This window comes from Pituophis catenifer, unplaced genomic scaffold, assembly GCF_029215685.1.
Source record: "Pituophis catenifer annectens isolate HBS135680 unplaced genomic scaffold, rPitCat1.0.hap2 SCAF_10, whole genome shotgun sequence".
Lineage (NCBI taxonomy): Eukaryota > Metazoa > Chordata > Lepidosauria > Squamata > Colubridae > Pituophis > Pituophis catenifer.
In genome coordinates, this window is record NW_027256890.1 from 13812696 (window position 1) to 13835425 (window position 22730).

General features: G+C 43.7%; 1 protein-coding gene across 1 annotated transcript; it reads left to right on the plus strand.

Moving 5' to 3' along the window:
* The first annotated feature begins 1643 nt into the window (after window positions 1–1643).
* On the plus strand, window positions 1644–21481 carry LOC139322126 (SEC14-like protein 2). The gene is made up of 14 exons (XM_070951107.1): window positions 1644–2137; window positions 2252–2330; window positions 6823–6942; window positions 11498–11573; window positions 12619–12662; window positions 13990–14049; window positions 14916–15104; window positions 15739–15834; window positions 16530–16590; window positions 16696–16779; window positions 18143–18249; window positions 18786–18925; window positions 20456–20625; window positions 21320–21481. Exons 1-14 carry the CDS (start codon window positions 1644–1646, stop codon window positions 21466–21468), a joined length of 1869 nt encoding a protein of 622 aa, XP_070807208.1. The 3' UTR covers window positions 21469–21481.
* Window positions 21482–22730: the final 1249 nt, after the last annotated feature.

The following is a 22730-nucleotide window of genomic DNA, read 5'->3' on the forward strand; positions in this document are numbered from 1 at the left end:
TCCTGACTGAGCGACAGATTTCTCCAAAATTCTTGCCGGGGATTATGGGAGCAGCAGTACCCGTTTCAAACATTAGGCAATGACCTAGCTCCCTGGGAACACGCTGGTGCTAGGAAGAGTGGAAGAGAGGAAAAAGAAGAAGGGGGATGACCAGGGACAAGGTGGAGGGGGTGATGTGGGCAGCATTAGAAGAGCTTGAAGGGTAGAGACAGATCTTCCTGGACAAGGTCCGTTTTTTCATCATCGGCGCTAGTGCTAGCACTGATGATGTTACCTAGATGGGTCATGAAAGGTTTGCAAGAAAGGAAGCAAGCTCAGAGAGCAGCAAGAACCCAACGATCCTCCTTCTCTTCTTTCTCCTTCTTATCCTCCTCCTCCTCCTCCTCTTTCCCTTTCCTCCTCCTCCTTTCTGCAACCCCCATTCCCTTCTAGCACTGATGATGTTACCTAAATGGGTCATGAGACGTCCGTGAGAAAATAAGCAAGCTCAGAGAGCAGCAAGAACTCAGCGATCCTCCTTCTCTCCTTTCTCCTTCTTATCCTCTTCCTCCTCCTCCTCCTCCTCCTCCTCCTCCTCCTCCTCTTTCCCTTTCCTTCTCCTCCTTTCTGCAACCCCCATTCCCTTCTAGCACTGATGATGTTACCTAAATGGGTCATGAAACGTTTGCAAAAAAAACAAGCAAGCTCGGAGAGCAGCAAGAACCCAACGATCCTCCTTTTCTTCTTTCTCCTTCTTATCCTCTTCCTCCTCCTCCTCCTCTTTCCCTTTCCTCCTCCTCCTTTCCGCAACCCCCATTCCCTTCTAGCACTGATGATGTTACCTAAATGGGTCATGAGACGTCCGTGAGAAAATAAGCAAGCTCAGAGAGCAGCAAGAACCCAGCCATCCTCCTTCTCTCCTTTCTCCTTCATATCCTCTTCCTCCTCCTCCTCCTCCTCTTTCCCTTTCCTTCTCCTCCTTTCTACAACCCCCATTCCCTTCTAGCACTGATGATGTTACCTAAATGGGTCATGAAATGTCTGCAAAAAACAACAACAACAACAACAAAAACAAGCTCAGAGAGCAGCAAGAACCCAACGATCCTCCTTCTCGTCTTTCTCCTCTTCCTCCTCCTCCTCCTCCTCCTCCTCCTCCTCCTCCTCTTTCTCTTTCCTTCTCCTCCTTTCTGCAACCCCCATTCCCTTCTAGCACTGATGATGTTACCTAAATGGGTCATGAAACGCCTGCAAGCAAACAAGCAAGCTTGGAGAGCCCCAAGCATCCAACAGTCCTCTTTCTCCTCCTTTTCTTCCTCCTCTTTCCCTTTCCTCCTCCTCTCTGCATCCCCCATTCCCTTCTAGCACTGATGATGTTACCTAAATGGGTCATGAAACGTCTTCAAGCAAACAAGCAAGCTCTGAGAGCACCAAGGACCCCATAGTTCCTCCCCTCCTCCTCGCACCGATGATACCTAGCTTGGGTCATGAAACCAAGGACGCCTGATGGAAGTGGAAGCTCCTCCTCCTCCTCCTCTTGCCCCCTCCCCTCCCAGCGAGGGAGGCGTTTCCCAGGATGGGAGGGGGGCGTGTCCTGCCCGCCCGCTGCCCCTGAAAGCCACTGGCACCGGTGCCCGGGGAGCGAGAAGCCAGCTGGCGCGGCAACCATGAGCGGGCACGTCGGTGACTTGAGCGCCAAGCAAGAGGCGGCGCTGGCCAAGGTGAGCGGAGCACCTGCCCTGCCTTCCCTTCCCTTCCCTTCTTCCCTTCCCTTCCCTGGCAGAGAAGAAGCCCCCAGACCACCCCCTTCGGGGTCCGCGCACGGAGAAAGCCCCTTTGCCTTGGCCAAACCAGGCGCGCAAAGGCGACTTTCTCTTTTACGCAAAAAAACTCCCAAAGGACTCCAGAGCCGCTCAGCCCCAGCCGGCACGGCGCCTCCGGGGGGGACTCCAGAGCCACTCAGCCCCAGCCGGCACGGCGCCCCATCTCCAAGCTGGGGGGGTCTCTTCCCATCTCCCAACCCCCTACCCTTCAAGCTGGGGGGCACCCTCGCCAGCGCCTTTGTGCAAAGCGCTTTGCGCAAAGCGCTCTCCGGGCAGCAGCGTTGCGCAGCTGGATCCTTTCGCTTGCAAGCTTCCACTCGCCTCTGCGCGGCGCCAGTGTAAGTACAGTAACTCGCGAAGGAAAGCGAACGCGTGTCCCGGGGTAACAGTAACAGTAACAGAGTTGGAAGGGACTTTGGAGGTCATTTAGTCCGACCTCCTGCTCACTGCAGGACGGGGATTCGAACCGCCGGACTGCCGACCTTTCTGATCGACAAGCTCAGCGTCTTGGCCACTGAGCCACCTAGTCAGGCAATAAGGGGGCAGGACCCCAATCTGAGTTGGGTCACCGGTGGCCAGAGGTTTATTCTCCCCAGGTTTTGGGGGTTTTGGCCCATCTGGAAAGAGTGGGGAGGGAAGATCCTACAGGGCAGTAACTCTTACTGGCCTCCCTTGCAGGGTTGTTGCTTTGAAGTGGGGGAGAGCGGGGGGAGGGGGCGGAGTGAAGAGGGATCATCCGGGTAGGTAAGGTAAGAGGCAGAGAAGCTCTCTTGGGGCTCCCTCTCAGGAGAGTGGTAAAAGCCCCATGGTTCTCAGCCGGTGCGGGTGATGGTCGTTGTAGTTGTTGGACGCCTCTCTAGCCGGTGGCGTGGCACAGGTCATTCACCCAGCGGGCAAGATCTTTGGGTTAAAGGTCTTTGGGTTCCAAGAGCAATTCCATCCTACAGCAGGAGCTACCGCCGTTTTTCCACCTCTCCAAAGTGTCAACGAAGCGCCCCCCCCCCTTAGAGAGGTATGTAAGAGATTACCGATTAACAGAGCTGGAAGGGACCTTGGAGGTCATCTAGTCCAACCCCCCGCCCAAGCAGGAGACCCTACACCCCTTCTGACAAATGGCAGCCAGTCTCTTCTTGAAAGCCTCCAGTGATGAAGCTCCCAGAACTTCGGAAGGCAACTTTTGTTCCATCGGTTGATTGTTCTCACTGTCAGGAAATTTCTCCCTTATTTCCAGGTTGAATCTCTCCTTGTTCTGTTTCCATCCTTTGTTCCTTGTCTGGCCTTCGGGTGCTTTGGAAAATAGCTTGACCCCCTCCTCTCTGTGGAAGCCCCTCAAATATTGGAAGACTGCTATCGTGTCTCCCCTGGTCCTTCTCTTCACCAGACTATTTACCTGATTCAGTGAGAAGGTTTGCCTGGATTCTCTCCAAATCTCTCCAAAAGGGGCCTTTCATTTTTAGCCAATAGAGGAAGACACTGTGTCTGGTTGCAAAATATTGCCGCCCCCCTACTCCGCTTGCAGGAACATGTTCATCCTTGTGCAGGCTTCACTTAATCATGCGTAAGGCAGGGTGGCAAACCGGGTGCTATAATATAGTATATTCTGTGTGCAGCGCAGCACAATCTCCCCTGTGAATTAAACATTCTTTTCCTTTAGAAAATTCTATCTATCTATCTATCTATCTATCTATCTATCTATCTATCTATCTATCTATCTATCTATATCATCTGTCTATCTATCTATCTGTCTGTCTGTCTGTCTGTCTGTCTGTCTATCTATCTATCTATCTATCTATCTATCTATCTATCTATCTATCATCTATCTATCTATCTATCTATCTATCTATCTATCTATCTATCTATATCTTTTTTTGGGTTTTTTAGTTAATTGGCCTTAAATGTAATACTTTTAATATTTTTTTAAATTTAAATTGTGATATTTGTATTGTGTTTTTACCTGGCTGTACACCGCCCCGAGTCCTTCGGGAGAGGGGCGGTATAGAAATAAAATTATCCTTATCCTTATCCTTATCCTTATCCTTATCCTTATCCTTATCCTTATCCTTATCCTTATCCTTATCTATCTATCTATCTATCTATCTATCTATCTATCTATCTATCTATCTATTTACCTACCTACCTACCTACCTACCTACCTACATACCTACATACCTGTCATCCATCTTTCTCTCTCTATCCATCCATCCATCCAACCTGCCTACCTACCTACCTATTTACCTATCTATCTTTCTATCTACCATGTTTCCCCGAAAATAAGACCCTGTCTTATCTTTTTTTGAACCCTGAAATAAGCGCTTGGCCTTATTGCCATGCGCTCAAAAGCCTGACTGGGCTTATTATCAGGGGATGTCTTATTTTGGGAAAAACAGGGTATCTATCTATCTATCTATCTATCTATCTATCTATCTATCTATCTATCTATCTATCTATCATCTATCTATCTATCATCTATCATATATGCGATATCTATCTATCTATCTATCTATCTATCTATCTATCTATCTATCATATATGCGATATTTATCTATCTATCTATCTATATCTATCTATCATCTATCTATCTATCTATCTATCTATCTATCTATCTATCTATCATCTATCTATCTATCATCTATCATATATGCGATATCTATCTATCTATCTATCTATCTATCTATCTATCTATCTATCTATCTATCTATCTATCCTCTATATCTATCTATCTATCTATCTATCTATCTATCTATCTATCTATCTATCTATCTATCATCTATCTATCTATCATCTATCATATATGCGATATCTATCTATCTATCTATCTATCTATCTATCTATCTATCTATCTATCATATATGCGATATTTATCTATCTATCTATATCTATCTATCTATCTATCTATCTATCTATCTATCTATCTATCTATCTATCCTCTATATCTATCTATCTATCTATCTATCTATCTATCTATCTATCTATCTATCTATCATCTATCTATCATCTATCATATATGCGATATTTATCTATCTATCTATCTATCTATCATATATGCGATATTTATCTATCTATCTATCTATATCTATCTATCATCTATCTATCTATCTATCTATCTATCTATCTATCTATCTATCTATCTATCTATCATATATGCGATATTTATCTATCTATCTATCATCTATCTATCTATCTATCATATATGCGATATTTATCTATCTATCTATCTATCTATCTATCTATCTATCTATCTATCTATCTATCATATATGCGATATTTATCTATCTATCTATCTATCTATCTATCTATCTATCTATCTATCTATCTATCTATCTATCTCCTGGATATTGTAGTCTCCATTGTTTCTATTGTGCCACAACCCTGAAACAATCTGCACAACTCTTCGTGATCCACAAAAATAGATTAACCACAGTTTAGCCTTGAAGGGTAAAAAAAAAAAAAAAAATCAGCTATGCTGAATCCAGATAACCCGGTTAATTAATTAGGGAATGCATGGCTCTTTCAGTCTGAATATGTGTTTTTTCTGGGAAATCTACCCTTATGGGTCTATTTTTAAAGTTTTGGATTAAAAACTGAACCTTTTGCCTGCCTACTTAAGGTTCTTCCAGCAGGCTGATCCATCTGTCTTGATGCTAAGGGGTTATAGTCCAATCACTTGCATGGCACCGGCCTCTCAGCTTTCATATTTGAAGGAATTACAATGAGATTTGTGCTAAAGCCCAGGAACTGGATTCAACTTATTCACTAAGTGCTAAGGCCAGAAGACACATGCCACAATGGTTAGAATAGAATAGAGTAGTGTAGAGTAGAGTAGAATAGAGTAGAGTGTAGTGTAGAGTAGAGTAGAATAGAGAAGAGTAGAGTAGAGTAGAGTAGAGTAGAGTAGAGTAGAGTAGAGTAGAGTAGAGTAGAGTAGAGTAGAGTAGAATTACAATTTAGAATAGAATAAGAATTTGGAGTGGGGTGGAGTGGAGTGGAATGGAATGGAATGGAATAGAATAGAATATAAAAAATGAATAGAATAGAATATAGAATAGAATAGAATATAGAAAATGAATAGAATATAGAAAATGAATAGAATAAAATATAGAATAGAATATAATAAAATAAAATATAGAATAGAATATAGAAAATGAATAGAATAGAATACAGAATAGAATAGAATAAAATATAGAAAATGAATAGAATAAAATATAGAATAGAATAAAATAAAATAGAATATAGAATATAATATAGAAAATGAATAGAATAGAATAAAAATTGGAGAATAGAATAGAATAGAATATAGAAAATGAATAGAGTAGAATATAGAATAAAATAAAATATAGAATAGAGAAGAGTAGTGTAGAGTAGAGTAGAGTAGAGTAGAGTAGTAGAGTAGAATTACAATTTAGAATAGAATAAGAATTTAGAGTGGAGTGGAGTGGAGTGGAGTGGAGTGAAGTTGAATGGAATGGAATGGAATGGAATGGAATGGAATGGAATAGAATAGAATAGAATAGAATAGAATAGAATAGAATAGAATAGAATAGAGAAAATGAATAGAATAAAAATAGAATAGAATATAATAAATTAAAATATAGAATAGAATATAGAAAATGAATAGAATAGAATAAAAATTGGAGAATAGAATATAATAGAATAGAATATAGAAAATGAATAGAGTAGAATATAGAATAAAATAAAATATAGAGTAGAGTAGAGTAGAGTAGAGTAGAGTAGAGTAGAGTAGAGTAGAGTAGAGTAGAGTAGGAGTTGGAAAGGACCTTGGAGGTCTTCTATTCCAACTCCCTGCTCAAACAGGAGAACCATTTTAGATAAGTGACTGTCTCTAGACTCTTCTTAAAAACCTTGAGTGTTGGCACACTCACAATTTCTGGCAATTAAAGGTGGTAAAATGGGGGGAAACTCCCTTAACAGCTCTCTTGGTTTCAGCGGTGGAAGTGTTGGGCTCAATTATAGTTGTAAGTCGAGAACTGCCTGTACAGGTGTATCACCTTCCTTTTGCCCGCAGGCACCTGCCATGCAGGAATTGGCATCCCTGCCCAGGGAATGCGGTTGCCCGGCCAACAGGGCAGAGAAAGTATTAGCTCTCCTGGGATTTGGAAACCAGAGCAACCACATCTACACACAAGTAGCATTAGCCTGTGTGATTTAAGTTCCCTGATCTGGTAATATACTTCAAAGAGTTGTAAGTCAAGGACTAGAATAGAATAGAGCCGGGAGGGACCTTGGAGGTCTTCTAGTCCAACCCCCTGCTTTGGCAGGAAACCCTACACCACTTCAGACAAATGGTGATCCAACATCTTCTTAAAAACTTCCAGTGTTGGAGCATTCACAACTTCTGGAGGCAAGGAGTTCCACTGGTTAATTGTTCTCACTGTCAGGAAATTTCTCCTTAGTTCTAAGTTGCTTCTCTCCTTGATGAGTTTCCACCCGTTGCTTCTTGTCCTACCCTCAGGTGCTTTGGAGAATAGCTTGACTCCCTCTTCTTTGGGGCAGCCCCTGAGATATTGGAAGACTGCTATCATATCACCCCTAATTCTTCTTTTCTTTAGACTAGCCAGACCCAAATCCTGCAGCCATTCTTCCTATGGTTAGAGTCTCCAGGCCTTTGATCATCTGAGTTGCTCTTCTCTGCACTTTTTCCAAAGTCTCAAATCTCTTTTTTTTTTGTAGTACGGTGACCAAAATTGGTTGCCGTATTCCAGGTGTGGCTGTACTAAGATTTGGTAACGGTTCCCCTTGCACACCTGTGCTAGTCGTTCCCAACTCTAGGGGGCGGTGCTCATCTCCGTTTCGAAGCCGAAGAGCCAGCGCTGTCCGAAGACGTCTCCGTGGTCATGTGGCCGGCGTGACTCAATGCCAAAGGTGCACGGAACGCTGTTCCCTTCCCATCAAAGGTGGTCCCTATTTTTCTACTTGCATTTTTTTTTACGTGCTTTCGAACTGCTAGGTTGGCAGAAGCTGGGACAAGTCACGGGAGCTCACCCCGTTACGCGGCGCTAGGGATTTGAACCGCTGAACTGCCGATCTCCTGAAAGCACGTAAAAAAATGCAAGTAGAAAAAAATAGGGACCACCTTTGGTGGGAAGGGAACAGCGTTCCGTGCGCCTTTGGCGTTGAGTCATGCCGGCCACATGACCACGGAGACGTCTTCGGACAGCGCTGGCTCTTCGGCTTCGAAACGGAGATGAGCACCGCCCCCTAGAGTCGGGAACGATGAGCACATATGTGCGAGGGGAATCATTACCTTTATGCTTTATTTTTTTTTAAAAAAAGGAAACGGATCTTTGCACGTCAAAATAAAAAGTAATCATTATTACTTTTTTTAAAAAAAAAAACATTCTTTTATTTCCCTTATTTTATGCATGGCTTCCAGAAGGAAAAGGGACATCCAGGCACGTTTTTAGTTTGCCTGAGTCCACGGGAAAGCCAGAAATCTGGATTCAATTCTTCGTGTTTGTGTCAAGAATTTAGTCCAGGTTGTTGACCTTTTCCATTCAGCCCGGGTCGATTAGAAAGGATGATTCTCGGCTGTTGCAACCTTTGCACTTTGGAGAGTCCTTTGCAAAATGATTTCTGCTGAGGTGGCCTGGTTTTATTTTCCCTGCCTGCTTTGCTCTCTTTCCAACAATTGTTCTTAACCAGAAGTGAATAATTCATTGCATCTCGGGGTGTCGGATTTATTAACGTATTAGATTGATCCCTGCTTTTCCACCAAGAACGCCAAAGGATAGAGGAATCCCTTCTTCCATTTTTCTTTCTTTCTTTCTTTCTTTCTTTCTTTCTTTCTTTCTTTCTTTCTTTCTTTCTTTCTTTCTTTCCTTCCTTCCTTCCTTCCTTCCTTCCTTCCTTCCTTCCTTCCTTCCTTCCTTCCTTCCTTCCTTTCTTTCTTTCTTTCTTTCTTTCTTTCTTTCTTTCTTTCTTTCTTTCAATGATCTGTGTTTCCTTATTGATCTAGTAAGCTTACATTTGTTTATAACTGAACCAATATATTTATAGGCACGCCGCATCGTCAGATTTTTACAACAGTCAGGAATTCAGTCACAATCTTGCTTACCAACACTTGAACCGGGGGTGAAATCTACTTACCGGTTTGGAAGTCACATGCAATTTTAGACCCCCCCCCACGCATGCGCAAACCCTCCTGTGCATGCGCAGAGGGTCAAAAACAGGTTACTGACGTCTGGGCAGGTGGGCGGAGCCTCACACTGCCGCCGCTACCAGTTCGCCAAACCACCCACCGTCACTGCTATCATTTCGCCCGAACCGGTGCGAACCGGTAGGATTTCACCCCTGACCTCAACCCTGCATCAAACAATACTTCAATTTTTTAACCTCGGTGAGTTAGCTGGGCTAAAAAAATAAAATAAAATAGGTAGGGCTTTGCTTTGCAAAAAAAAAAACAACAACCCAAAAAACAGGCATTTGAAATTAAAAAGTGCATTTAAAGGGGAGAAAAAGCTATTTCTTTTTAGGGATTGGTGCTTCTCTAGACCGTTTCTCTCTCTTGATCTGATTTTTTTTCTTTTAAATAGTTTTTATTGAATATAAATATTAAAAAAGACATACGTAACATATACACAACAAACATTTATACAACGTATACACAAAAAGAGTGTAATTTCTTCTTAAGCATTTTTTCAGAGTGACGTTCTACAATTCTACTTATAATATATTCCTTCACCTCTCTTTAATCTAATAATATTTTTTATTACATATATATGTATCAATCGGTAATATATCCCCTATATTTTTTGTATATTTCTGATTTTTATTTATTTATTTATTTATTTATTTATTAAATTTTTATACCGCCCCCTCTCCCGAAGGACTCAGGATCTTGTAATTCTTTGGTTAGAAGAAAGAGAAGAATCAGACTATTATAAAATATGGAATAATTGGTATAATTGATCTGATTTTTTTTTTTATTGGCAACCAAATTTGTTCCTCCTGGCATTCAGACACTCCCTTCTTCATGCACTTGCTTCTTAACTGTTTTCGTAATAAGGGGCACTAGAAGAGATGCGATAGTGATAATAGTGTTGCACCCAGAAGATTGCGACCTCGCAAAGATCTTATCACACAAGAGAAACCAAGAGCAAACTGAACTAGAATAACCTCATTGAACGTGAGATGATTTCCATAACCACCCTGGGTGTGATTAAATCGGATTAAGTGTATTTTGATAGCCAGGATCGCTCCCATGCCACAATCCCTGGGCTGCATTCACACGTGCGGCTTCAATTCACGAAGGATGGGTTCGCACGTTCACATATTCCTTCATGACTGCAGCGTCCAGTAGACCCAGTGGTTAGGTAGCGAAAGCACCAGGCTGATAACCAGGTGATGGGGAGTTCTAGTCCCGTCTTAGGCATGACAGTGGGTGACTCTGGAGAATCATCAGGCGATAACAGTAGCACCTAGATTTACATACCGCTCCATGCTGCTTTCCAGCCCTCTCTAAGCGGTTTACAGAGTCAGCCCCAACAATCTGGGTCCTCGTTTCACGGAAGGATGGAAGGCTGAGTGCAAACCTTGAGACGGTCAGGATCGAACGCCTGGCAGTCGGCAGAGTTAGCCTGCAATGCTGCATTCTAAGCCCTGGGAAGGAAGGAAATGAAATGGAAGGAAATGCAAAGGAAGGAAAGAAGGAAATGAAAAGGAAAGAAGAAAGGAAGGAGGGAGGGAGGGAGGGAGGGAGGGAAGGAAGGAAGGAAGGAAGGAAGGAAGGAAGGAAGGAAGGAAGGAAGGAAGGAAGGAAGGAAGGAAGGAAGGAAGGAAAACAGCAATAGCCCGCAATACTGCATTCTAAGCACTGGGAAGGAAGGAAATGAAATGGAAGGAAATGAAAAGGAAGGAAAGAAGGAAATGAAAAGGAAAGAAGAAAGGAAGGAGGGAGGGAGGGAGGGAGGGAGGGAGGGAGGGAAGGAAGGAAGGAAGGAAGGAAGGAAGGAAGGAAGGAAGGAAGGAAGGAAGGAAGGAAAACAGCAATAGCCCACAATACTGCATTCTAACCGCTGGGAAGGAAGGAAATGAAATGGAAGGAAATGAAAAGGAAGGAAAGAAGAAAATGAAAAGGAAAGAAGAAAGGAAGGAGGGAGGGAGGGAGGGAGGGAAGGAAGGAAGGAAGGAAGGAAGGAAGGAAGGAAGGAAGGAAGGAAGGAAGGAAGGAAGGAAAACAGCAATAGTCTGCAATACTGCATTCTAATCACAGGGAAGGTAGGAAATGAAATGGAAGGAAGGAAGGAAATGAAAAAAGAAGGAAGGAAGGAAGGAAGGAAGGAAGGAAGGAAGGAAGGAAGGAAGGAAGGAAGGAAGGAAAACAGCAATAGCCCTTAGACTTATATACCGCTTCACAGTGCTTTCCAGCCCTCTCTAAGCAGTTTACAGAGTCAGCCTCTCACCCCTAGCAAAAGGCATACATTGAAAAGTATGAAAAGCTTCCCAACTTCCCAGTTGCCGGCACTTTTCTTTGACTTTCTCTCCACTCTGAGTTATAAACGAATTATTATATGCCTTCAGAGGAAGGCAGGGTAAATCTGCCGAGTAAATCTTAAGTACTATTTTATTTCGACTGATTTCCATGAAAACATTACGTGTGGCTTGAGCAAGAAATCATAGGTTGCAACTTGCGTGTAAATCACACCCACGCCTGTTTTTTTTCCCTCTTCCCTTTTCTATAGTTCCGTGAGAATATTCAAGATATCTTATCATGTCTTCCAGCACAGGATGATTACTATTTGTTGAAATGGCTTCGAGGTAAGAAACAAATTTGCAGCGTGTCCGTAGGAAAGTGGATGTATTTTCCGTGGCCAAGAGAGTAGCTTCTATAAGGTTTTCATACCCTGTATCAGCTGCAGCGAGGAACAATGGGAACAAAATTAAATCCCTATGTTCAGATATTCATATTTAATATCCACCTGCAGAGGTAAGTAAGCATCAGATGCCAATGATTTAACTCCTTTTTTTAAAAAAAGAATTTACTAGGCATTTTAAGGTCCCAGAAGTTTTGCTAATTTGTATGTGGGTGTGCTAAATTAGGAAATACCAGTTGGCAAAGATTTGGATCCCTTTTTTTCCAAATTCTGCATTGCTAAATTGGTGTGCAATGATCAGACAAGGGCAGGGCAGGATCAGGTTCCCCCCAAATTGCAGCCCTTCCTCTAAGTCAGTGATGGCTAACCTTTTTGCCATCGTGTGCCAGGAGGGGGGGGGCGGGGAGGTTCGCACGCACGCATGCGTGCCCACACCCATAATTTTATGCACCCCGCCCTGCGCATGTGCACGCAACTCCGCTGCTCCTGGCACATGATGGCCCGTTAGGCCTGTTTTTCTTTCTCGCTTGGCTCCAGATCCTCTCTATGCATCTGGGGAGGGCAAAAACAGCCTCCCTCCACTCTCAGAGGCCCTCTGGAGACCTGAAAGGACCCATTTCCCAACTCCCGGTTGGACAGGAAGTGACGTTTTTTGCTGTCCCCAGCCTCCGGAGGCCTCTCTAAGAGTCTCTGGAGGCTGGGGACAGCAAAAAACGTCACTTCCTGTCCAACCGGAAGTTGGGAAATGGGCTGTTTCAGGCCTCTGGAGGGCCTCCGAGGGAGTGGGGAAGGCTGTTTTTGCCCTCCCCAGATGCATAGAGAGGATCTGGAGCCAGGTGAGAAAGAAAAATGAGCCTTCCGCACACCCCCAGGCCCTCCGGCGGCAGGAAACAGCTTGTTTCCCTACTTCTGGTGGGCCCAGAAAGCCCAAAAATCAGCTGGCTGTCGAGGATGACGTTTTATTCCTAACCATTGTTATTTTCTTTCAGCCCGGTGTTTTGACCTGCAGAAGTCAGAAGCCATGCTCAGGAAGGTAAGAAGCAACATGTTCGGCTTACTACAGCCTAGTAAAACAGGGACACCTGTTTTACTAGGCTGTGTTTGTACAGTAGCTTGGATCTGGGGGTTTTTTGGTCCCTGCACGTCAGTCTCCCACAACCAAGAAAGATACACTGAGATTCCTCGGAAACGTTTATTAAAAATCTCACTTTAGGCAGAAATCTTGCCAAACTACTTGCACCACAAAAAAATATACTGAGAACGCCAAGGGAGGAGCCGTCTTACCTCTCATCCTCCCACTCAAATTATCTAAACTTTTGCTGTCTTTGGCTCCTCTGGAATGCAACCGCTCCCTTCTGGGAATCCAGACTTCATTCCACACCACACTGCAATACATTGAACTATGCACTAAGCCAGGGGTCAAACTTGATTTTACTGAGGGCCACATCAGGGTTGTGTTTGACCTCGGGGGGGCCAGAGTGGCCGTGGCCAGGGTGGCCGTGGCCAGCTTGACGTCACTCATGTCGGGGGCAGGGGTGAAATCCTACCGGTTTGGACCGGTTCGGGCGAACCACTAGAGATTATTGGCATCAGTTCGCTGAACCAGTAGTAATCACCCCTCGTTGGCCCCACCCATGCCTGGTCGGTCGCCACACACTCTATTCTACTCTATTCTACTCTATTATTCTATTCTATTCTATTCTATTCTATTCTATTCTACTCTATTCTATTCTACTCTATTATTCTATTCTATTCTATTCTATTCTACTCTATTATTCTATTCTATTCTATTCTATTCTATTCTATTCTATTCTACTCTACTCTATTCTATTCTCTATTATTCTATTCTATTCTATTCTATTCTATTCTATTCTATTCTATTCTATTCTATTCTATTCTACTCTACTCTATTCTATTCTCTATTATTCTATTCTATTCTATTCTATTCTATTCTATTCTATTCTATTCTATTCTATTCTATTCTATTCTATTCTACTCTACTCTACTCTATTCTCTATTATTCTATTCTATTCTATTCTACTCTATTCTATTCTACTCTATTATTCTATTCTATTCTATTCTATTCTACTCTACTCTACTCTACTCTACTCTACTCAACTCTATTCTCTATTATTCTATTCTATTCTATTCTACTCTATTCTATTCTACTCTATTATTCTATTCTATTCTATTCTATTCTATTCTATTCTATTCTATTCTATTCTATTCTATTCTATTCTATTCTATTCTACTCTACTCTACTCTACTCTATTCTATTCTATTCTTTTTTTCAGTGCCATTGTAACTTCGAACGATCACTCATTCATTCTCCTCCCTTTTTGCTTGTTTCTTGGGAACAGCATGTACAGGTGCGCAAGTATATGGATTCTGACCACATTAAGGAATGGAAAGCCCCAGAGGTGAGTCTCAGGTGATCCCAGGTGATGCCGGTTCCTCCTCCCCCGTCTCTTGGCGTCCGTGGTGCACCATCTTGGTTGCCTCAAAAACCTGGGGCACAGCACAGAGGCAACATAGGCTGCTGGCAGTTCAAACCGCCTCTTTATTGTTCCAAATTTCCCCAAACGCTCCCACGTTTCTGGCAAGTCCCAGAGCAAAGTGATGACAACACACACCCAGCCCCTCAAGCAGCCTCTGGCTGCAAATAGTCCAGCCCAACGCTGTGAGCATCACGGCTGCCCAGCAAGAAATCCAGGAAGAATGCAAGGAATCCAGGAAAATTCAAACGTCGGCACGCAACGCTCCAGGAATTCAGTGTTTGTTCCCGACAAATGCCCCTCCAAACAGTGTCTCCTTAAGGCTCAGTCCCCAGGGGTGCCTTGTGAAGAGGGGCGGGGCACTCTCCACCCGAGTAGTCGGGTCAGTCTGCACTGTTCTCGCCTTCTCTCCACTCTCCGTGTTTGAGGATCAGGAGAGGGGGGGTTCTTGCTCATTGCCTGAGCTTTGTCTTTCGTGTCCACTGCTTTGCCTCTCCTGATCATCCTGCTGCCTCTTCCTCTCTGCCTACAAGCCGTCCCAATCCTGAAAGGCTGTGGCCAGTCTAGGCCTATTCCTCCCCATTTTTCTCCCAAGCCAACGAAGCCGCCCCCTCAATCTCCGTCGGCTCCAGTTCTGTCTCATCTTCCTCCGCCGATTCAGGCTCCGACGGGGGCATGACAGTGAGGGCGCCATCCTATAAACTGGGTCAGATGCCTTTCCAGCGTTGTTTGGCTAGGTCCGTCCCTTGGAGACTGGCCCGTCTCACCTGGCCATCTGCTTCTCGTTGCAGGTTATCCAGAAGTACATGGCTGGAGGCACCTGTGGCTTTGATCGGGATGGCTGCCCGGTTCGCTACGAGATCGTCGGGACCCTGGATCCCAAAGGGGTGCTCTTCTCGGCTTCGAAACAGGACCTGCTCAAATATAAATTCCAGGACTGCGAGTTTTTGCGGGAGATCTGCAACAATCAGACCAAAAAAGTAAGACAGGAGGGCCAGAGGCCATGACCCAGATGTTCTGATGTATTTTTTTTTTCAGGCCGTGGAATTTATTCGATGTAAAGTAAAATTGAATAAAAATCTTGGGGTTCTTGATCAAAAGGCACCTGAGGGCTAAAACAAATGAAGAACGGTTGCAGGAACTGGGTATGTCTAGTTTGATGGAAATAAGGACTAGGGGAGACATGAGAGCAGTCTTCCACTATCTCAGGGGCTGCCCCAAAGAAGAGGGAGTCAAGCTATTCTCCAAAGCACCTGAGGGCAGGACAAGAAGCAACGGGTGGAAACTAATCAAGGAGAGAAGCAACTTAGAACTAAGCAGAAATTTCCTGACGGTTAGAACAATTAACCAGTGGAACAGCTTGCCACCAGAAGTTGTGGGTGCTCCATCACTTTTTAAGAGGAGAATGGACAGTCATTTGTCCAGATGGCATAGGGACTCTTGCTTGAGCAGGGGGTTGGACTAGAAGATCTCTAAGATCCCTTCCTACTCTGTTATTCTTTCCAAAGCTTTAGGGATAAAAATGTGACTGCTGCTGTTCCTGTTCCATGTCTTTCATTTTTTTCCCCCCCCCCATCTCTCTTTCTTCCCTCTTCTTCTCTCCTTTTTCTTAAGCTGGGGAGAAGAATCGAGACGATCGTAATGATTTATGATTTTGAAGGACTCGGTTTGAAGCATTTTTGGAAGCCAGCTATTGATGTTTACATAGAGGTGAGATGGCCAGAGAGGTTTAAGTCTGGAATTCTGGGAGTTGAAGTCCACAAGTCTTAAACTTGCCAAGGTTGGAGACCCCTGTATTAAAGCATACTGTCTGAAGAATTGTGGGAGTTGAAGTCCACATATCTTAAAACAGTGTATCTCAACTTTGGCAACTCTTAAGTTGTGTGGACTTCAACTCCCACAATTCCTTGGCCAGCCATGCTGGATGGGAAATTCTGGGACTTGAAGTCCACATCCTAGAGTTACAAAGGTTGAGAAACACTCTTAAAACATTCTGGCTGGGGAATTCTGGGAGTTTCTGAAGTCCACAGCTCTTAAAACATTCTGACTGATGAATTCTGGGAGTTGAAGTCCACATATCTTAAAGCATTCTGGCTGGGGAATTCTGGGAGTTGAAGTCCACATATGTTAAAGCATTCTGGCTGGGGAATTCTGGGAGTCGAAGACCACATATCTTAAAACATTTTGGCTGGGGAATTCTGGGAGTTTTTGAAGTCCACATATCTTAAAACATTCTGGCTGGGGAATTCTGGGAGTTGAAGTCCACATAGCTTCAAGGGGCCAAGGGTTAGCAATGCTGTTTTATACCCTGAATGTCCCAATTCGGTTTAAGATGTGTTAGGATAAAATCATGATCTATCATACCTGTAAAGTATTGAAATTTAATTCTTTCTCTACCCTTCCAGCTTCTTGGCATGTTCGAAGACAACTTCCCCGAGAGCCTTAAACATTTATTTGTCATTAAAGGTGAGCCTCAGTCCTTCCTTGCTGGAACATGCATTTTGTTTGCAGAAAAAAGTGTCATTTTTCTCTCGACATAATCCTCCTTTGTTTCTCCTGCCCATCATACAGCTCCGAAACTGTTTCCCGTAGCTTACAACCTGGTGAAGCACATTCTGAGTGAAGATACCCGGAACAAGTTAATTGTCCTGGGAGGTAGGTTGCGTTATTGTTATTATTATTATCTCTTTTATTCATTAAACATGAAACTCTGTCAACTGAACATTTAAAAATGTATCACAAATATTATGTCAAAGCTTTCAAGTTGCTATGAGCAGGAGGGAGGGAAGAACTGATGGAGCTGATTGATTTCCCTAACTGAAGCTACATTCCACAGATGCTTTCTTACCGCAATCAGTAGGAGAGTGTTGGGTTTCACAGCCAGTCAGAGTGGTTAATTGGAGAATGCAATTTATGACATGGCCAGGGAGGAGGGGAGAGACAGGATCATAGGGGAATGTAAATCTACGTGGGATTAGTTCTAACTCCATCCGAATATTGCCGAAATGGTGCTCCTAATAAATGACTGTATGTATTTCTTTTGAAGTTTGGCTCGTGGCTCATGAATTAATTAGGGCATCTTTCGGAAACTTCACATATTATTAACTGGCACTGATGGTTGATACGGGTTGCTGCCAGCATCCTAGGTATCGACCAAGTATCTTCTTAAAATATGCGATGTTCCGAGTAGCACAGTTTTTTGCAGTTCCGCTGGTGTTATTGCAAGAAGTTGCAATTTCTTGATGTACTGTGTAAAAATTCTTGGACATGGTACCAAGTGCCCCAATGACAATGGGTATCACTGTCACATGTTTCATCCATAATCGGGTAGCTTTGATGGCCAGGTCGCGATATTTCATGGTTTTTTTTCTAGTTCTTTTTCTTCGACTCTGGCGTCTCCTGGTACAGCGATAGCAATAAATTGTACGCTTCGGTTTTTGATAACCGTGATATCTGGTGTGTTCCAAATGACGATCTGTCTGTATGTGAAAGTCCCACGAGATGATGATGATGATGATTGCACTTTGCTTGTTTAATTTCCTGTTTCTAACACACCAGTGAGAGTTGCATTTGCTTCCCCTTTTTTAGAGTTGGTCTGTATTAATTCATATTTGGCTTTAACTTTTTAAATTATATTAATAATGTTAGTTCCTAGTACAGTGTTTCTCAACCTTGGTAGCTTGAAGATGGGTGGACTTCAACTCCCAGAATCCCCCAGCCAGCGCTGCTGGCTGGGGGATTCTGGGAGTTGAAGTCCACCCATCTTCAAGCTTCCAAGGTTGAGAAACACTGTCCTAGTAGGTCATTTCTGTCTAAAACAATGCTCTAAACACGAATATTTAAAACCGAGTTAGTTCAGCTAAGATTACCATTGTCCCTTGATGCATTTCCAAACTCCACTGCTTGCATTTTTTAAAAATAAAAAAGGTTCAAAATGTTTTGGAGCTACTCGGCAACTCAAACCAAGCACCTTATGAAAAAGAGCATCATTTTTTTTTACTTTTTTTTTTTTTCCTAGCAAATTGGAAGGAAGACTTACAGAAATATATTGATCCCTCAGAGATCCCCATGGTATATGGGGGGACCCTCACGGATCCTGATGGAAACCCGAAATGTGAATCCAAGGTATGGAATATTTACCGGCCACTTAAAACCAGAAACGTTTGCAAAATCAGCCGCTGGCAGTTGGAAAAATGTGGCTGCTAAAAGTCACCATTCACAGAATGAATGAATGGATGGATGGATGGATGGATGGATGGATGAAACTCAAATCCTTTGGCCGCCTAATGAGAAGGAAGGACTTGTTGGAGAAGAGCCTAATGCTGGGAACGATGGAGGGCAAAAGAAGAAGGGGACGATGGCAGAGAAGGAGGTGGCTGGATGGAGTCACTGAAGCAGTTGGCGTGAGCTTCAATGGACTCCAGAGGATGGTAGAGGACAGGAAGGCCTGGAGGAACGTAATCCATGGGGTCGCAATGGGTCGGACAGAACTTCACAACTAATAACAACAAAAATGGGTGGACTTCAACTCCCAGAATACTTGGTTGGGGAATTCTGGGCGTTGAAGTCTGCACATCTTAAAGATGCCAAGGTTGTAAAATACGGAGGTTATATTTTCTGGTGGCTCCTGATCCGTTTCACAGATACGTTCCGTGTTCTAGATATGCCTCGGCGGTGACGTCCCCAAAAAATACTACGTGCGAGATCAGCTGAAGCAACAGTACGAGCATTCGATAATGGTGAACCGGGGTTCTTCCCAGCAGCTGGAGTACGAGATCCTTTTTCCGAACTGCGTCTTGAGGTAGGTCAAGGGGGAACTCGGCAGCATGGGGAAGAAGGGGAAGGAGGAGTTAGGGGCCTTCAAAGAATTTGGTGAGATGGACATGAGGGTCTTCTTGTATCTCAGCGTCTTACCCTTCACACCTGCCAGGTAGGCTGGCAGAGAAGGGGCAGGTCAGGGGCATCCAGGGAACTCCAGGGCCGGCCAGAATAGAATAAGAATTTAGAATAGAATAAGAATTTAGAATAGAGTAGAGTAGAAATAGAATGGAATGGAATGGAATGGAATAGAATAGAATAGAATAGAATAGAATAGAATAGAATAGAATAGAATAGAATAGAATAGAATAGAATAGAATAGAATAGAATAGAATAAGAATTTAGAGTAGAGTAGAATAAAAATAGAATAAAATAGAAATAGAAATAGAATAGAATAGAACAGAATAAGAATTTAGAATGGAATGGAATAGAAATGGAATGGAATGGAATGGAATAGAATAAGAATTTAGAATAGAATAAGAATTTAGAGTAGAGTAGAATAGAAATAGAATAAAATAGAAATAGAATAGAATAGAATAAGAATTTAAAATAGAGTAGAATAGAATAGAAATAGAATAGAAATAGAAGTAGAAGTAGAAGTAGAAGTAGAAATAGAATAGAATAGAATAGAATAGAATAGAATAGAATAGAATAGAATAGAAGTAGAAGTAGAAATAGAGTAGAATAGAATAGAATAGAATAGAATAGAATAGAATAGAATAGAATAGAATAGAAGTAGAAGTAGAAATAGAGTAGAATAGAGTAGAATAGAATAGAATAGAATAGAGTAGAGTAGAGTAGAGTAGAGTAGAATAGAATAGAATAGAATAGAATAGAATAGAATAGAATAGAATAGAATAGAAGTAGAAGTAGAAATAGAGTAGAATAGAATAGAATAGAATAGAATAGAATAGAAGTAGAAGTAGAAATAGAGTAGAATAGAGTAGAATAGAATAGAATAGAATAGGAATAGAGTAGAGTAGAGTAGAGTAGAGTAGAATAGAATAGAATAGAATAGAAGTAGAAGTAGAAATAGAGTAGAATAGAATAGAATAGAATAGAATAGAATAGAAGTAGAAGTAGAAATAGAGTAGAATAGAGTAGAATAGAATAGAATAGAATAGAATAGAATAGAATAGAATAGAATAGAATGGAATGGAATGGAATAGAATAGAATAGAATAGAATAGAATAGAATAGAATAGAATAGAATAGAATAGAATAGGAATTTAGAATAGAATAGAGTAGAGTAGAGTAGAATAGAATAGCGTAGCATAGCATAGCATAGAATAAAAAAATAGAATAGAACAGAACAGGGAATGGAATGAAATAGAAACAGAAATAGATATACTAGAAACAGAAAGAAATAGAAATAGAATAAGAGAGTTGGAAGGGACCTCGGAGGTCTTCTAGTCCAACCTCCTGCTCAGACAGGAAACCCTCTACAATCCCAGACCAATGATTATCCGATCTCTTCTTCTGATTGATTTGTCTTCTGCTGCTGCAAATCGAAGGTGGCAGTTCATGTCTGACGGGGCCGATATAGGCTTTGGCGTCTACCTGAAGACCAAGGTGGGGTCCCGCCAGCACGCCGGGGAGATGACTGAGGTGTACCCCAACCAGCGCTACAACGCACACCTGGTCCCTGAAGACGGTAGCCTCACCTGCCCAGACGCCGGAATCTGTGAGTCGCCTCTGCCCCCGCACCTGATGCTTTCCCTGGGAGATGTTTTAGGTAGAAAGAATTTGGTGGCTTCCAAAGGTTCTGCTCGGTTATTAGATCTTGGAAGGCGCCAGCTCTGAAGGATGTTGGAAACCTAGAATAATAGCTTTGGGAGGGGACCTTGGAGGTCATCAAGTCCAGCCCCCTGCTCGAGCAGGAGACCCTTCACCATGGTGAACCAACGGCTGTCCAAACTCTTCTTAAAAACCTCCAGTGATGGAGCACCCACAACGTCCGGTGGCAAGCAGTTCCACTGGTTAATTGTTCTAACTGTCAGGAAATTTCTCCTTAGTTCTAAGCTGCTTCTCTCCTTGATTAGTTTCCATCCATTTTTATTTTTTTTTGGCCTGCCTTCGGATGCTTTGGAGAATAGCTTGACTTCTTCTTCTTTGGGGCAGCCCCTCAAATATTGGAAGATGCTATCCTGTCTCCCCTTGTCCTTCTCTTCACTAGATTAGCCATGCCCAGTTCCTGCAACCGTTCATTGTATGTTTTATTCTCCAGGCCTTTAATCATCTTAGTTGCTCTTCTCTGCGCTCTTTCTAGAGTCTCAACATCTATTTTTTTTATCATGCGCGACCAAAACTGGATGCCGTATTCCAGGTGGGATCCTTGCCTGACGGTCTCTTTTTCTTCTGCCCCCACCCCACCCCAGATGTCCTCCGCTTCGACAATACTTACAGCTACCTCCACGCCAAGAAAATCAGTTACACGGTGGAGGTTTTACTCCCGGATAAGAAATCGGAAGAGAAGTTCCAGGAGTTGGAAGGACAGACCCAGAAAATGGAGAACAACCACGCGTGATGAAGATGGCATCTTCGGCGGGCCTCACCCCTGTTCTCCCAGCCACCTGGGGGTGGAGGGTGGGGGTGGGTGGGAGAGGTGGGCATCCTCCAAGGTCTTCTTTGGGGGCGGAAGGTCGGACGGTCAGGGAGCTTCAGGACTTCCAACGATGTTGGCAGCGGACGGAGAATCGGTCCCTTGGACCCCAGAGTTTTATAGAAAGGGGTCCCCGTGGCCCCCAGCGCCAATCGGTTCAGAACATAGACAGTGGTGGGATTCAACCGGTGTTAACAACCGGTTCGCTGAGCGCGCACTTCACTCGCACACTGTTTGAAAACAGCTCTAAAACGTACCTTCTACTTCAGCCCCTCTGGTGAAGTAGAATTCAGTAGAATGGTGCAGCCAGCTCCAGAATTGTCTCATGGAGAGGTGGTATTCAGCCGATTCGGACTGGTTCGGACTGTATTCAGCCGGTTCGGGCTAGTTCTGGTGAATCTGTAGCGGAAATTTTGAGTAGTTTGGAGAACCGGTAAATGCCACCTCTGGCTGGCCCCAGCCTCGCCCCTTCCAGGAGTCCCCAAATGCACCCCATTTTGGCTCCCAGGTAACTGCAGGGAGGCAAAATGGGGCATGGGGGTGTATGCGGTGCGCCCCCCCCTCCCGCAGTCCGTTTTTGCTCCCAGGGGGCTGCAGGGAGGCCTAGCTTGATCTATTATCTATTATCTAGCTAGATCTATTCGCTGCCTCCCAGCCTCCCAAGTGATTGGCAGGGTCTTATTTTGTTGCCCTGCACAGGAGAACGGAGCTGGAAAGCAGGTTAATGGGGTGGGGAGGGAATGGGGATTTTGCAGTATCCTTCCCCCAGGAGTGGGGATTTTGCAGTATCCTTCCCCAAGAGTGGGGTGGGAATGGGGATTTTGCAGTATCCTTCCCCCCAGAAGTGGGGAGGGAATGGGGATTTTGCAGTATCCGTCCCCCCCAGAAGTGGGGAGGGAATGGGGATTTTGCAGTATCCTTCCCCCCCAGAAGTGGGGAGAGAATGGGGATTTTGCAGTATCCTTCCCCCCCCAGAAGTGAGGAGGGAATGGGGATTTTACAGTATCCGTCCCCCAGGAGTGGGGAGGGAATGGGGATTTTGCAGTATCCTTCCCCTGCCACGCCCACCAAGCCACGCCCGCAGAACCGGTAGTTAAAAAAATTTGAATCTCACCACTGGTCTCATGCAATTTGAATAAAAAGAGTAACCTCCTGACAGTGGTGGGATCCTACCGGTTTAACAACGT